This window comes from Tachypleus tridentatus, chromosome 3, assembly GCF_004210375.1.
Source record: "Tachypleus tridentatus isolate NWPU-2018 chromosome 3, ASM421037v1, whole genome shotgun sequence".
Lineage (NCBI taxonomy): Eukaryota > Metazoa > Arthropoda > Merostomata > Xiphosura > Limulidae > Tachypleus > Tachypleus tridentatus.
Window position 1 is genome coordinate 9,887,982 of NC_134827.1, and position 16,588 is coordinate 9,904,569.

Genomic DNA, 16,588 nt, shown 5'->3' on the forward strand with positions numbered 1-16,588 from the left:
AAGTATAATTTTCTCTTGAATAGGGGCTGCCTTTTTAGCGTGGATTAATGTTTAATTACAGTGGTGATTTGTTGACATTGTTCATAGCAGTATTCTTATGGTCATGTTAACTTCCAATCAAAACAAGTCATTTTCGTAGAGAAAAACCAAAAATCAACCTGGCATCCAGTTCGGCTAATTAAATTATTTTTCTTGCGTTTCTACTGATAAATATTACAATGCAGCGTTTCGTTAGTTGGATATTATTTTTGTTGATGATATTTTCAGGAATAATCCTAATAATATCTCGTGTTTATTTTATATACCTATTAAAGTGCCTCAGAAATTTATACTCGTTTAGCCAATGTAACACTATATAAGAAAATTTTTACTGTTTCTTGTTGCTGGGCAGAAAATGTTATTTCCCAATTGCTTTTACCTGAAGTAAATGAAAAAGATCTATTTTTTCTTGAAACTTTGCTTTTGTGACTTGGGAGCGTATAACGAAAACATGATGGGAGACTATCTGGGGGCTGATACGTGAAAGTGATTTACATTAGAGTCGCAAATCTCGAAAAATTACTCACTTCTAAACATTTTTGTATAACTTTAGTATAAATAAATGTAAATCTTAATTCATATGTTGTTTTATTCAGACCTTATGCAAATGAAAATGTGCAAATTTGCCCGTTTTTACATAGAAAATAGATTAATTTATAAATTTCATTATTCAGGTCACAAAAGCAAAGTTTGAAGAGAATAATGGCCGTTTTTTGTACTTTTACAACATAAGCAATTAAGAAATAACACATACTATGCATGAACAAAATTTGTATTACGTAGTGTTATAGTATCTTCTTCGCTGACTAAACGTATTTGATTTGTTTTTTGCACAAAGCCACTCGAGGGCTATCTGTGCTAGCCGTCCCTAATTTAGCAGTGTAAGACAAGAGTGAAAGCAGCTAGTCATCACCACCCATCGCCAACTCTTGGGCTACTCTTTTACCAACGAATGGTGGGATTGACCGTCACATTATAACGCCCCCACGGCTGGGAGGGCGAGCATGTTTGGCGCGACGCGGGCGCGAACCCGCGACCCTTGGATTACGAGTCGCACGCCTTACGCGCTTGGCCATGCCAGGCCAAACGCTTTTGAAAGTTGTTTGTTTGTTTTTTTGCTTTGTATTTAGTGAAATAGCTAATTATATGTACATCGTTTATTCACATAAAATAGCCATAACTTCTTTCATATTCATTTTGAGAGAACAAATACCTTGCGCAGAGTTGTTTCAATAATCTAATATTTGAAATACGCAATTATTTGAGCTACGTTTCTTTGTTTAACTCAACATATTTTCATGACTTTTATCATCAAGCCCAGTTACGTCATTTTCTCTGTTTTTAATAAATATTAGTTTTTTTCCGGAACTTTGGCTGGTTATATGTTGAAAGTGAAATGCTTTCTTTTTTTCTGTTTAATCGATATCAGAGAAAATCATATCCTATAACAATATAAAATAACACTGAAATAGCTTTTTGCATCACCTTAGATATATATTTAAGTACACAGACTAACTGAGTTATCCATTAAGCCTTAATCTATAGGGCGTAGTATATTATTTGAAATAATACAAATAAGATAGGATTTAACTGATAGTGACTGGATAAGGGTAAGCTTCCGAGATGAGTTTTTGTATACATCCTTTGCTAAAATAACTAGAGCTTCCATTGTTAACTGACCAGCTCATTAGGCCTAATTATGTTTTACTAGCTGAATGTATGTGAATTTATTCAAACTGCTTGTTTTTCCCCCTTTTTGGTATAGGTGTAATTATTAAATATTACTTAAGTTTAACGTTAAGGACAAAACAACACCTAACTTTAATGAGTGCAATTTAGAATCCTTGATTGTGGTTCTGCCCGACTTGGTCTTACTATAGATAATAATCTTATTAAGTTGGTAATGTAATTACTAAGTTTTTTTGGTGTGTTTTTTTAATTTTGCGCAAAGCTACTCGAGGGCTATCTGAGCTAGCCGTCCCTAATTTAGCAGTGTAAGACAAGAGTGAAAGCAGCTAGTCATCACCACTCACTGCCAACTGTTGGGCTACTCTTTTAACAACGAATAATGGGATTGACTGTCACATTATAACGATCCCAACGGCTGATAAAACGAACATGTTTGGTACGACCGAGATTCGAACCCGCGTACCTCGGATTACGAGTCGAACGCCTTAACACACTTGGCCATGCCGGGCATTAACAAGAATTATATGTTAAGAAAAATATGTGTATGTATGTGTAACTGTGCTGTAATTACCGGATCAATTACCGCGTAATATTAGTGGTTAATTTTTAAACTTTCTCATTGTTTTCGCCACTTAATGACTAAATGAAAATAATTTATTAATGTAACTGTTTCTAATAAAATACGTTAAAAAAAACTAGTAAATAATAATTTGCAAGAAGCACATGAGGACTACACACACACATACATAAAGAAAAAATATCCATTTTGCGTTGTTAGACTCAACCACTCATTTGAGTAGAGCTTCGAAAGATGAAAATAAGAAAAGAGAAAATAAAAATAAAAAAACTTTTTAGCATTTAATTGGGAAAAAGTGAACACTATGAAATTAGCCAAAATACTAGATGGTCGAAAGTTTAAGACCATACTGAAACGAAGCGTTAATCGGTTAACACGTAACGAAATTTAGTCATTTGTGTTCAAGCATTAGCGTTGTCAACATCTCCCACTGACATCTTCTGTGTTACATTGGGTAAAAACATGGCAAAGGCTAAAAAGTTGACAGTTTGAACGTGGCAGAATTGTCGTGCTGCAAAAGCATGTATGTATGTTTTTCTTATAGCAAAGCCACATCGGGCTATCTGCTGAGCCCACCGAGGTGAATCGAACCTCTGATTTTAGCGTTGTAAGTCCGTCGACTTAACTGCTGTACTAGCGGGAGGGTGCTGCAAAAGCAAGGTATCTCTGAACGTGCCATCGCTCGTAAGATTGGGAGTAGTAAAACTGCTGTTGCAAATTTCTTAAAAGACCTTGAGAGATACGGAACGAGAATTTCAAGTGGTCGGCCCAAGAAAATTTCGCCGGCGTTGAGTAGAAGGATTCGACGGGTTGTACGGCAAGACACCAGCCGATCGTCGAACCAGATTAAGGCCCTTACGGACGCAGAATGCAGTCCTAGAACAATAAGACGGCATCTACAAGAGAAAGGCTTTAAAAACCGTAAATATCTACAAAGGCTACTCCTCCTTCCACACCACGAAACACCTCGGTTAAACTTTATATATGTATAAACGGCTCGTTTGAGTTTGAAAGATTTTTTTACGTAAAGAAGCCTACAACGTTTCGACCTTCCTCACAAAGAAAGAAAGAGGTAACTGACCGGAAGCTGACCACATGTTTGAAAGGGGTTGTGTAACTAAGTGTCGAAATGTAGAGGGCGTACGTAGATGTTTGAATATATAATTTTATATAATTTATTTTATTATTATTATTTATTATATCATTTTTAATATAGGTATAAAGGTGTTTCTTTGTATTGGTTTATTTTGGGCTTGAGTTGTTGTATAAGTAAGGCTTCTTTAATATTGCGTTTGTTTATGTTTGTTTCTTTAATTAGTATATGGTTATGTTGTGTTTATTTGACTTGCAGTGTTCGAAAACGTGTGAAGGTGACTTTTTATGTTCTTTGAAACTGGTTTCCATTTTTCTACTTGTTTCTCCAATATAGAAGTCGTGGCAGATATCACATTGTATTTTATAAATAAAATTGGTGTGGTGTTTGTCAGTGTAGTTTTTACAGTTTTGTGCCTCGTTTTTGAATAAATTTAACTGGAATGTCATATTTTGTTACTAGTTTTTGCCAAGCGTTGGTTATTTTTCTGCTGATGTCGGGAATATATGGTTTGCAGTAGTATATGGTTTCGTGATTTTTTTATTCGTGAGATATATTTACTCTTGTCGGTTGATTTTGCTTTCTGTCTAAGTGTGTGCGTATAATGTTTTCTACGGTTTGTGGAGGAAACTTACTGATGGTGATGAAGTATTGTTTTATTTTGTCTAATTCATCGTTAATTTTATCTGGGGAGCATAGTTTTATGGCTGTGTTTATTTTGTTTCTTGGTATGTTGAGTTTTTGTTTTGTTTCATGTGCTGAGTTTCAAGGAATGTATAATCCCGTATGGGTGATTTTTCGCTGGATTTTTGTTTTAAATTGTGTGTCGGTTCTTGTAATTTTGAGGTTAAGAAGTGATATTTGATTGCTTCCTTCTTGTTCACATGTGAAGTTAATGGTAGGATGTATAGAGTTAACGTGATTGGAAAAATTAAGTGTGTATTCTGTAGATTTGAATCCTGCAACTGTGTCATCTACATATCTGTAACCAGTATAGTGGTGGATGTAATGCTGTGTTAACTGCTTGTGTTTCAACTTGCGTCATAAAAATATTGGCTAGAACTGGTGATACTGGGTTGCCCATGCATAGGCCATTTGTTTGTATATAGTTGTGGTTGTTGAACATGAAGTTTGTCTTCATCGTGGTTAATTCTATGAGGGTTGCTGGGAATGTCTATAGATGGGTTAGGGTCTCGGATATAGAGTTCTAAAGCTATCTTGCAGGCTTCAGTGGTTGGAACTTCTGTAAAGAGGGATATAACATCGAAACTGGCCATTAAGGCTTTAGATTAAATTGATTTAGATTAGACTTGAAATTAAAAGAGTCTTTGATGAATGAGCTGGTTGATGTTACATATTTGGAGAATGCCCATGCTATGTATTTACCAAGATTGTAATTGAACGATTCATATGTGGACATTATAGGTCGTAATGGACAATCTGGTTTATGAGTTTTGGGGATGCCGTATATTTGTGGTGTGCGTGAGTCGGTTTTGCGTAGGTAGGAATTAAGTGTTTGTGAAATTGTGTTGGCTTTTTTTATTTTTATTAGTAATTTGTTTAGTTGCGTCTCGTGTGTCTTTGTTAGATTTTTTTGTATTGGTTTATTTATAATTTCTTACTATGTGCTATGTGAAAATAAAATATCCTTAGCTTAGGTAATATTTGAAACTCTGAGTAAGCAGAAGTACAGTCCACAAATATGATTCACTGTAAAATATTTAAGACCCTTTCTGGTACACAATTAGTAATAAGTTAAATAATCATCTCAAGTACAGGTGTATCGACACAGTTCACGAACTTATCTCTGTCTCTAACTTTCATCTGAACGCCCACGATGTGAAGTGATTGATCATCGAACACACTTGTCGTGACATTTCGTTGTACAATGTTTACTGGACTGTGACGTAAGATATATATATATATATACACACACATCTTGATTCACATAGTTGTAAGTATATTTATATATGGAGGTCTTAATAAACGTATTGGAAGACTTTTATTACGTGAAAATCTAAAATTGTACTAATGTGAAACTAAGCGTATTGTGCGACAAAATAGAACATTTTCCTATTAGATGTATAGAGTTAAGGTTTTTGGAACTGCAGTACGAAATAAAAATTACGGATACTTACATCTACAAATAAACTGACATTTTGAGAGTTACAGAATTCATGTAAATAATAGCCTTTGACCTTGAAAGTGAAGCGAAAGTGAAGCACCAATACGATGTCCGATGAGTAACAATGATATATGTATTTTTCTTCTTATCTGCATTTTGTAACAATTATTTTTCATGTAATTTTGTGTAACTCGTAATTCGTATGCCTGACCTTTCCAGTTTTTCCAGCAACAACAAATGCCAGCATCGCTCTATACTTTGGACTTTTTGTTGCTTTGGCTGTGCTTTTGATGATTTTGATAATTATTGTGCTTTATCTTCGTCGTTACAAAGACAGAGAATCTTCCTTCCGAAGCACTAGGAATACGGGTATGTTACTTCTCTATTAAAATTTCTATGACTCTTTAGTGTCCTCTGTGTACGTATACTTATTGTTAGGTGACTCATTTAATCAATAAGAAGAAAGAATTTAGCTAATATAATGACCAATGATCAAACCAAGCATGCGTAGTTACTACATCGTATGTATTTACAGAGAAGGTAACTTATGACAAGGTAACACTTAAGATGTAAGACTCATGCTGTGTAAAAGCCATTGTTGTTTTAGCAGAGATCACGAAAGACATACAGTAGCTATCTGACTTAAAACTTTCTCGATAACGTTTTCCTTATTGTAAATTAATTATTAAACAGTTGCTTGGCTGTATAATATCAAATAATAAATTAGCTCAATGCCACATTTTTCACACGTCTAAATAAATTGAGATTATTATATGGCGAGATTTGATCCTACAATTTGTACAACAGTCAAAATACGCGTTAATTGTTTACTATTTTTGTTGATTATTTTAAAGCGTTTTGTAGAACACAAATATTTTCTAGATTAATAAGATCCATAACCATTTACGTTTTTAACTGACTTGAGAATATGACTGAAAAAAGTATCAAGTACAGGTCATGTGTGGAATAATGTTTTTAACTGTGCAAACTTATACTATTTGACACTTAGTCTAAACACCGTCTATACGTCCCGTGGATTTAAACTGCCAAATCAGAGATCTAAATTCTCAAGTGTAGCCATCTTCAAGAGAGAGATCAAATAGTTGGCAGCACCAGTGACGTAGGTACTCTTGACGTAATAGTGCAGTCTTCCTAGCTGAATGTGAATTTGTTTAAGGACACCACTCTGCTCGAGCCTCAGATCTTCTGATTAGCAACCAACTTAACTACGCCTGGCCCATAAGCTTAAATATGGTTTTATTTGCACTCTTATGTGTGTATTTTGTTATAGCAAAGCTACATCGGGCTATTTGCTGTATCCACCGAAAGGAATCAAGTCCCTGGCTTTATCATTGTAAACTGAAGACGCACCAAAAGACTACAGAGTTTCAATTACTTTTTTTTTTTTCATCTATAATGTCAGGCAAAATTATAATACTTCAACAGTTAGAATACAGACAGCCAAGTCGTGTTAAACATCTAACGTATGGGAAAAGCTATGATTAGATATTAAATTAACTATTCACACTCATTTACAATAAAAAGGTAAGTTAATAATATCTAATAGAATAAAAATAAATCAATTACTTTTGTTGAGAAATACAATTATCATACACATTATTAACGCAGGCTTTTACCAAAACACTACCCATAATATATATTAAAGTGAGTTATAAGGAGTTATAATTTTACTGGTATCACTCTGAATCAAAACAATACAAAAAAAGAAAATCCTTATTTATAACATTGAGCTACCTCGCTAAATATTGCCGTGGTGGTTTAGCAACGTGTAATCCAATAATATAAATCTGCCTCTCTCTTTTTTTCTCACTTCGTTGTTGTTTTGAAGAAATAAACCAACTCAGGTTTATCAGATTGACGTTGGAAAACAGTATATTAGAGATGATTATTTATTACAAGAGATGCTGTTGCTTTTTATTCTAATATTTTATAGTTAGCCATTATTACAATGATTAATGTGTTCAATTATGTTCTACAGGAAAAAGCCTAAATAGCATCTGGTGGCAATAGATTAATGCATCTAAGTTCATTTTTGTACAAACACTTCTTTCTAGCAGGTTTCATTTTACAGTTATTCAGTTTAATATTGATTATGTTCGTCACCAGGAGACTGAACATGCTTAACTCATGATTTTCATCAAATTAAATGGACATACGTAGTTTTGGTTTCCGTAAAGATATTTCAAGCGCAAGGTATCTAATACATGACCGGAAATTACAAGAAACTTATTATAACTAATATGAATAGAATAAAAACGCTAGTGTTTTTACCCCCTACATTATCTGCTTAAATAAGACAATATCGGAGAGTTGAATTTGTACGATTCTCGTGAAAAAAAATATTTTCACCCAGTCAAGTAATAATTCAATACTCTCGAACATTTAACATATCATTTCTGTCACATAATGATTAGGAGCTCAAGTTTTACTGTTTAACTAACGGAGCGGAACACGTAATTATGATATAGGGAATAAAATATCATGGAATTATTAGGGTATGTTCCTGTCTTCGAAATTAAGTTTTAAACCCTTAGTGACCCCAAGTGGCTTAGCGGTATGCCTGCGGACTTACAACGCTAAAAACTGAGTTTCGATACCCGTCATGGGCAGAGCACAGATAGCCCATTGTGTAGCTTTGTGTTTAATTCAAAATAACAATAACAATATAACCTAAGAAAAAAACGAAGTAAAAAAAGTCCTAAATATTCTTATAATAATTAAAGGATACGGAATTTAGTCAAGTGTCTATAACTATTCTAAAATATTTAGAAAAATAGAGTAGATTTTTAAGATTTTTTTTCGATAAAACAATTTATATGAAAAGAAAAACAAGCATCTCTTCCCAGTTTGTTTTTCTTATTTGGTTCTGTGAGGCATTCATTTTTCACTATCCAATAGGACTTGTTGCAGTCCAACCCGACCTGACGCAAAGTATTTCGAGAGTACCTCCACAGTTACGTCATGAAAGTCACAGAGAATTGAATGATAGTGAAAAATCAGGTCTACTCACTACCGGCCGAAACTCTGCTCCAAATGTAGCGTTCTTTGCAATACAACGATTCAATTCGCCTAACTCTACGAATAAATATCCTTGCACGGATTCGCCAGTTTCAGCTTCAAGTAAGGGTACAAAGTAGCTTTTTTGTGTTTTTTATACATAAAGTGTAAGAATAACAATATTCTTGATAAAATACTCGTACGATACTTTGTATGGCCGGTTGAATGAACAAAATAAGTAACTTCAAAGGCTGTATTGTTATTTTGAAAAAAAATGATAGAAATAAAGTATATTTTAGCGGATTATTTAAAGGAGCTGGAGTATTGAAAAAAGAAAACGTGAAATAATTTATAGGTATACAGAATTAAATTACTTTGCAAGCAATTACGTCTTATTCGTGCCGAAATCGGACTTCGTATGTTTACAAAATGTTTCCTTAACATAACACAGGAACAGGAAATAAGTTGTAGAAAGCTATTAAACAAAATTTGCGATTTGTGTATAACCCTAATCTTTAGTGAATTTAATTGAATGTATTTGCCGCTGCCAAAAATGCGTTGAATGCTTTCTGCAACGTAATCTTCAAATGTAAGATTTGTTTCTCATCCCGTTTATGCAGGATCACGGTCAGGTTCGATGTATTGTTCAAATGTAATTTCAATCCACAACTCAACGACATCTGCAGTGTTGCCACCTGGTGTCCATACTGAATATTTATCGTGTAAAGTTATCACAAAAGATGGAGGTAGAGTGTCGCTGCCTCACTTCGGTAAGACTGTAAGGCTATTTGAATAATTTTTTTTTGTCATAATAACAGATTTCATACAGAAATTCATTATTTATTAGGATTTGTAAATTTTGTACTGTAAGGCTATTTAAAATATTCGTTTTTGTACTAATAAGAGATGTCGTACATAAAAATCATTATTTATGATTGTTTGTAAAATATAATATAGAGTTGAACACCTAAACGAAGAAGAGAATTCCAAAGGCATTGTTAGAAAGAATCAAATTAAACAAAATCGATGTCTTCTGTTATTTATCAATATTCCTCTTCTATAAATATATTTATGTTGTTTTTATAATGTTTATTTCATATCTAAAAAACTGTAAGAAGATGTTAACCAGCTATTCATATTAGCCCAATTAATTTACAAATAATAATATTTGGTTTCATTTTTGTCAAAAACGTAGGATACTTTAGTCGCAAGTTGATATGTTGTGTTTTATATTGCACCACAGGAATATCTGTTTGTGTACCCAACGGTGCAGTTAAGAAAGGAGTTAAAGAAACAATTTACGTGGCTCTCTTAATGGAAGACAAGGATCGGCCAAAGTTAAGAGGTGAGGATTACTGACGAACACAAGAGTGATAAAGATTACCTTACGGCTCCCACACACACACACACACACACAAGTATGAATTTTTGTTTTATTTTTTCAACTATTTTTTAAGCTGTGGTGTATCGGCTCGTAGAACGGCTCTGAGTTTTTGTTTTGGTAGTTGTTCTTTCTAGTACAAATTTTTATCTCAAAATTCCGTCATCTCTTGACTGATTTGGGATCCAATTATAGTTTCAGACTCAGGAGGTCAAACGCTTTCGATTGACCACGCTCAAGGTCTCGTATATTAATTCACTCTAACCCTGCCTTAAAAAAATTCAAATTGAGGGTAGACTGGTAGAGGTCGTGATTGAATAATAAAACTGAATCGGGCATACGCGTGCTTCGCTCCTAGTATTGCTGGCATACGAAAATATAGAAAATAAAAAAGGGGGGAAGGTCTAACAAACCAATTTTTTTTATCCTGTCAAAAAAGATTTTTAAGTTTCGCGGCTGTTGATGATTTTCTTTTCTTTCCTAATCAGACGTTTCTATACCGCAACAAGAACTGTAGTAACTTTAATAAAGCAAGAAATAAAAACGAATTGAAACTAGTAAGTTTCTTTGTTGATCGGTCAAAAATTCATATATGTTCATAAAATTAAACCACTTTAGAATATCCTGAACTACCATCCAAAAATGAAATTAATCTCTGAAGGAGTAAAACCATTATCAAAGCTAATATCCAGATTATTGACAAGAGACGAAGCGTTTTATTGCGTTCATGGAGATTTTTCTGTTTGTTTTTTAAATTTCGCCCAAAGTTACACGAGGGCTATCTGTACAGACCGTCCCTACTTTAGCAGTGTAAGACGACAGGAAAGGCAGCTAATAATCACCCCCCCCATCGGTAACTCTTGGGCTACTCTTTTACCAACGAATAGTGGGATTGTCCGTCACATTATAATGCCTACACGGCTGAAAGGGCAAGTATGTTTGGTGTGATGGGGATTCAAACCCGCGACCCTTGGATTATGAGTCGAGTGCCTTAACCATCTGGCTATGCCGGACCGACTTTTTACGTATTGTTACACTTCTGAATCTGAAAAATATACTGTTTTTTATTTAAGGTTTGATATAGAATAACAGGTTTTAATCCCTTTAATTTCGGTAATGGATTTTATTTTTACAAGGAGCTAAAAAAAACTGACTATATAAAAACAATTCCTGAATAAATACTATAGTATTTTATTTTTGTCAAAAGAGAAGGAAAGTCAACCTGTTTACTGTTTGTTTGTTTCATTATATAATAAATGAAGTTAAATAACCTTAAACTTTCATCATAAACTATTTTCTTTTTCAAAAGTGGATATTCTATAAGTTTGACTCTATGTTCTGTTGCTATATGTTTTACGTTTATAGATAAACAAACTGTCCTCAGTCCAGTTGTGCAGATTGGGCCGCCAGGTATCAGTTTACAAAAACCATTGGTTATCAGCTTTCAACACTGTGCTAATCTAGTCCCTTGTAAGTGGAATCTCAGTGTCTATTGTAGCGACACCAACAACCGCGATGAAGAAAACCTGATCTGGAGGGTAGGTGTTTTTAAACTATCGTAACAAACTGTTTTAAACACTAGGTTTTAAGTTCTCCAAAGACATTTATGTTGTAATGACGTAGTTAAAGTTATTTTCGGCTTTCTACATATACTATGTTATAAGTGAATCGTATTGCATTTTAATTCTTTTACATTTTCTCTTTTTACTTCCACGAAACGGTCGAAAAGATTGCACTATATCTTATTAACTTACGTCATTAGTCGAGATTTATTGTGAGCTTATTCGTTTTGTTTCTTGTTATAAACCCTCAGTCTTTTATCAATCTCTTATCGTTGTTTCTGTGATATTTCAGCAAGTTGTTACCTTAGGCCAAGAGACTGCCAACACTGAACTTTTCTGTCAGTTGGAGCAACAACATTGTAATATAGTTGCGGATCACTTGGCTCGTTATGTATTGGTTGGAGAGTCACTACCAGGCCAAAAAGCTATCAAGTATCTTGCATTGGCAGCCTTCGCTCCATCAGTGCATTCTTCCATAGACTATAATATACGTTTGTACTGTGTGGAAAATACAAGTGCTGCATTACAGGTTTGTACTTTAATAACATTTATGCTATGTAGTAGTGCGCACATCCGTATATTATATAAAAATACACGTGTAGAACAAAATATTGAAATATACCTTTTTAAATTAATCGAACAATATGTGAAGTCTTAGCGATCAACATTGCAAAATTATAATTCTATGTTAATGTTGTAAAATATATTTTTGATATTTTAATTTAGATATCTGTTTCCTTGAAGGCTCTTGACGTTATGATTGAGAAATTTCGTTTAATATGATGAAATACGAGTTTTAACGGATTTACTGATATATATTTATTGTAAAATTGATCTTTGATATAGTTAATTATATATTTAGAAAGGCATATAACTTATAATGTTAAATGTGTATGGCGAAATTCCTGCTTATTGCTTAATTCGTAGGAGATCCTCACGTTGTAAGAATGAACAACGTACGATGTGTAAGTGTAAAATACTGCTATTGTTGCCTTAACTTAAATTTCTAGAAAATCTCTTAAGCTTAAAAAAGGTAACCAACGCAACACGGAAAGACAGTTTTATATATTGTTGGTTTGCTACAGTTAGTATATTATAAATCTCGGAACTTATCACAGTGATAAACGTTTATCAATCGGGAAATTGCAGATAGTTGATCAGAGGCGTTTAGTTTCTAACTTCAGAGAATTAACTTCGAATGTCAGTATTTCTTAATGAAGCAACTAGCCAGTTAGCCTTAAGCGAACTGTACCTATATCAACTCGAAATTTTGGAAGATGGTTACGAGAATTCGCTCCAATTCAGCCATAAGAGCATTAATGAGGTCGGGCATTGATGTTGTGCGAGAAGGCCTGGCTTGCATTTAGCATTCCAGTTCATCCTAAAGGTGTTCGATGGGGTTGAGGTCAGGGCTTTGTACAAGCCAGCAAATTATTTCCATACCAATCTCGGCAAAACATGTCTGTATGGACTTCGCTTTGTGCACAGGAACATTGTCATGCTAAAAAAAAAAAAAGGCCTTGCCCAAATTGTTGCCACAAAGTTGGAAGCACACAGTTCTTTAGAATCTCATTGTATGCTGCAGCATTAATATCTTCCTTCACTGGAACTAAAGAGCTTCGTCCAAACCATGAAAAACAATCCAAAATCATTATCAGTGATGTCGAGAAACCCACTTGTTGAGAAATATATATGCAAAAACGGCTCGTTTGGGTTGAGAAAATATTTTACATAGAAGAGTGAACAACGTCTCGACCTTCTTCGGTCATCGTCAGGTTCACAAAGAAAGAGGTAACTGACCGGAAGCTGACCACAAGTTTGAAAAGGGTTGTGTAACTGAGTGTCGGAATGTAGAGGGCGGTATTAGATGTTTGAATATACAATTTTATTTTATTTTATTATATTAATATAGGTATAAAGGCGTTCCTTTACATTGGTTTATTTTCGGTTTAAGTTGTTGTATAAGTAAGGCTTCTTTAATTTTGCGTTTGTTTATGTTTGTTTCTTTATTTAGTATTTGAGTGTTTTCTATGGTTTTGTTGTGTTTATTTGACTTGCAGTGTTCGAAAACGTGTGAAGGTGACTTTTTATGTTCTTTGAATCTGGTTTCCATTTTCTACTTGTTTCTCAATATAGAAGTCGTGGCAGTTATCACATTGTATTTTGTAAATAATGTTGGTGTGGTGTTTGTCAGTGTAGTTTTTACATAGTATAGACCTCAGTTTTGTGCCTGGTAAATAATGTTGGTGTGGTGTTTGTCAGTGTAGTTTTTACATAGTATAGACCTCAGTTTTGTGCCTGGTTTTTGAATAAATTTGGTATTAACTGGAATGTCATATTTTGTTACTAGTTTTTGCCAAATGTTGGTTATTTGTTTGCTGATGTCAGGAATATATGGTATACAGCAGTATATGGTTTCGTGATTTTTTGATTCGTGAGATATATTTACTTTAGTTGGTTGATTTTGCTTTCTGTCTAGGTGTGTGCGTATAATGTTTTCTACGGTTTGTGGAGGAAACTTATTGATATTGATGAAGTATTGTTTTATTTTGTCTAATTCATCGTTAATTTTATCTGGTAAGCATAGTTTTATGGCTGTGTTTATTTGGTTTCTTAGTATGTTGAGTTTTTGTTTTGTTTCATGTGCTGAGTCCCAAGGAATGTATAGTCTAGTATGGGTGATTTTTCGGTGGATTTCTGTTTTGAATTGTGTGTCGGTTCTTGTAATTTTGAGGTTAAGAAATGATATTTGATTGCTTTCTTCCTGTTCACATGTGAAGTTAATGTTGGGATGTATAGAGTTAATGTGATTGAAAAAATTAAGTATGTGTTCTGTAGATTTGAATCCCGCAACCGTGTCATCTACATATCTGTACCAGTATAGTTGTGGATGTAATGCTGTGTTAATTGCTTGTGTTTCAACTTGTGTCATAAAAATATTGGCTAGAACTGGTGATACTGGGTTGCCCATGCATAGGCCATTTGTTTGTATATAGTTGTGGTTGTTGAACATGAAGTTTGTCTTCATCGTGGTTAATTCTATGAGGGTTGCTAATTGGTTGCTGGGAATGTCTATAGATGAGTTAGGATCTTGGATATAGAGTTCTAAGGGTATCTTGCAGGCTTCAGCGGTTGGAACTTCTGTAAAGAGGGATATCACATCGAAACTGGCTATTAAGGCTTTATGATTAAGTTGATTAAGATTAGACTTGAAATTAAAAGAGTCTTTGATATACTATATATATTGATCATACTAAATAAAGAAACAAACACAAAATTAAAGAATCCTTACTTATACAACAACTTAAACCCAAAATAAACCAATATAAAGGAACGCCTTTATACCTATATTAATATAATAAAATAAAATAAAATTGTATATTCAAACATCTAATACCGCCCTCTACATTCCGACACTCAGTTACACAACCCCTTTCAAACATGTGGTCAGCTACCGGTCAGTTACCTCTTTCTTTGTGAACCTGACGATGACCGAAGAAGGTCGAAACGTTGTTCGCTCTTCTATGTAAAATATTTTCTCAACCCAAACGAGCCGTTTTTGCATATATAATCCAAGATCATTATTCCTCCTCCACAAAACTTTACAGTTGGCACTATGCATTCAGGCAGGTAGTGTTCTCCTGGCACCGCCAATCCCAGATTCGGCCTTCAGACTGCCAGATAATGACCGTGATTCATCATTCCAGAGAACGCGTTTCCACTGCTCCAGAGTCCAATGACGATGTGCTTTACATCACTCCAACTGACGCTTGGTATTGTGCATGGTGATCATAGGCTTGTGTGCGGCTACTCGGCCATAGAAACCCACTTTATGAAGCTCCCGACGAACAGTTCTTGTGCTGACGTTGCTTCCAGAGACCGTTTGGAACTTGGTAGTGACTGTTGCAACTGTGGTCACACGATTTTTACGTGCTACCTGCTTCAGCACTCGGCGGTTTTTATGAGCTTGTGTGGCCTACCGGTTCGTGGCTGAGCTGTTGTTGCTCCTATACCTTTCCACTTCACAATAACAGCACTTAAAGTTGACCGGGACAGCTCTAGCAGGGCAGAAATTTGATGAACTGACTTGTTGGAAAGGTGGATCCTAGGACAGTGCCACGTTGAAAGTCACTGAGTTCTTTAGTACGACCCATTTTACTGCCAATGTTTGTCTATGGAGATTGCATGGCTGTATGCTTGATTTTATGCACCTGTTAGTAATGGATGTGGCTGAAATAGCTGAACCCACAAATTAGAAGGGATGTCCATGTCTTTTGACCATGTAATGTGTGCATGCATACATTATACAAATATCACTATGTAACAAATTCAAAAATCATAGGTCGTCTACTTTGTTTCGTGATACATATCGCTAAACGTTTTCCATTTATTATAGTGTATTTGTTATTGATTTGTTTTCCTATCAGTAACTGAGTTACATAATCTAAAGGTGTTATTAATATGTGTTCTTATATACAGATGTAATATATACACTCCCTTTGTTGTTGTTTTACCACTCGGATATCCCTTATATCATGAATTATACACAAACAGGAGAAAAAATACGTTTCTTCTAGTTTTTGAATAGAATTCCTCAGAAATTTAAGGATGCCTCAGATTCTCATGCAGTATAACAAAGTCTTTCTTTAGCAATTTTACTACACAATGGCCTACCTGCAGTCTGTTCATTCCAGGAAACGGAACCGTAGATTTTAGAGTTGTTCGTCTATAAACTCCCTTGGGTTTTTGCTAGTACTTAAATAAGTTAAATAAACTTTATAAACAAAGATTTATTACTCATCCAAAACTTTACGATTTAGAGCCAAGGAAAAATAAAGACGGTTAACGAAACAGGAAACACTTATTTATAAGGGTCGGACGTTTCGGAACACATTTATTCCAACTCCTACCGAAAACAAAACTTGAGATTTTTGGGAATGGTTTATTATTACAAAAAGTTTTACAAAACTTTTGCTGACGTCACTGTACTACTAACAGACATACTGAAGAAAAATAAAAAATTGAAGTGGTCAGAAACATGCCAATCTGTTTTTCAAAAGGTCAACTCTTTATGTGCGCTTGATGATATCTAACTTTGGTACGT

The 16,588-nt window shown here is 34.3% G+C and overlaps 1 protein-coding gene across 5 annotated transcripts in view; it reads left to right on the forward strand.

Annotated features, from left to right (window-relative positions):
* LOC143246327 (netrin receptor UNC5C-like) overlaps positions 1-16,588 on the forward strand; it is a 94,175-nt gene that overhangs the window by 64,518 nt on the left and 13,069 nt on the right. For 4 of the 5 annotated variants that reach the window (XR_013025916.1, XM_076492863.1, XM_076492865.1 and 1 more), the window contains 6 exons: positions 5,743-5,892; positions 8,443-8,664; positions 9,162-9,311; positions 9,785-9,886; positions 11,288-11,460; positions 11,777-12,013. Coding sequence is in view for 4 of the 5 variants with exons in the window: in XM_076492863.1 (XP_076348978.1) it covers positions 5,743-5,892; positions 8,443-8,664; positions 9,162-9,311; positions 9,785-9,886; positions 11,288-11,460; positions 11,777-12,013 (1,034 nt within the window). In the remaining variant the exon portion in view is untranslated. The remainder of the gene's footprint in view (positions 1-5,742; positions 5,893-8,442; positions 8,665-9,161; positions 9,312-9,784; positions 9,887-11,287; positions 11,461-11,776; positions 12,014-16,588) is intronic. The other variant, XM_076492864.1, reaches the window with a different exon arrangement.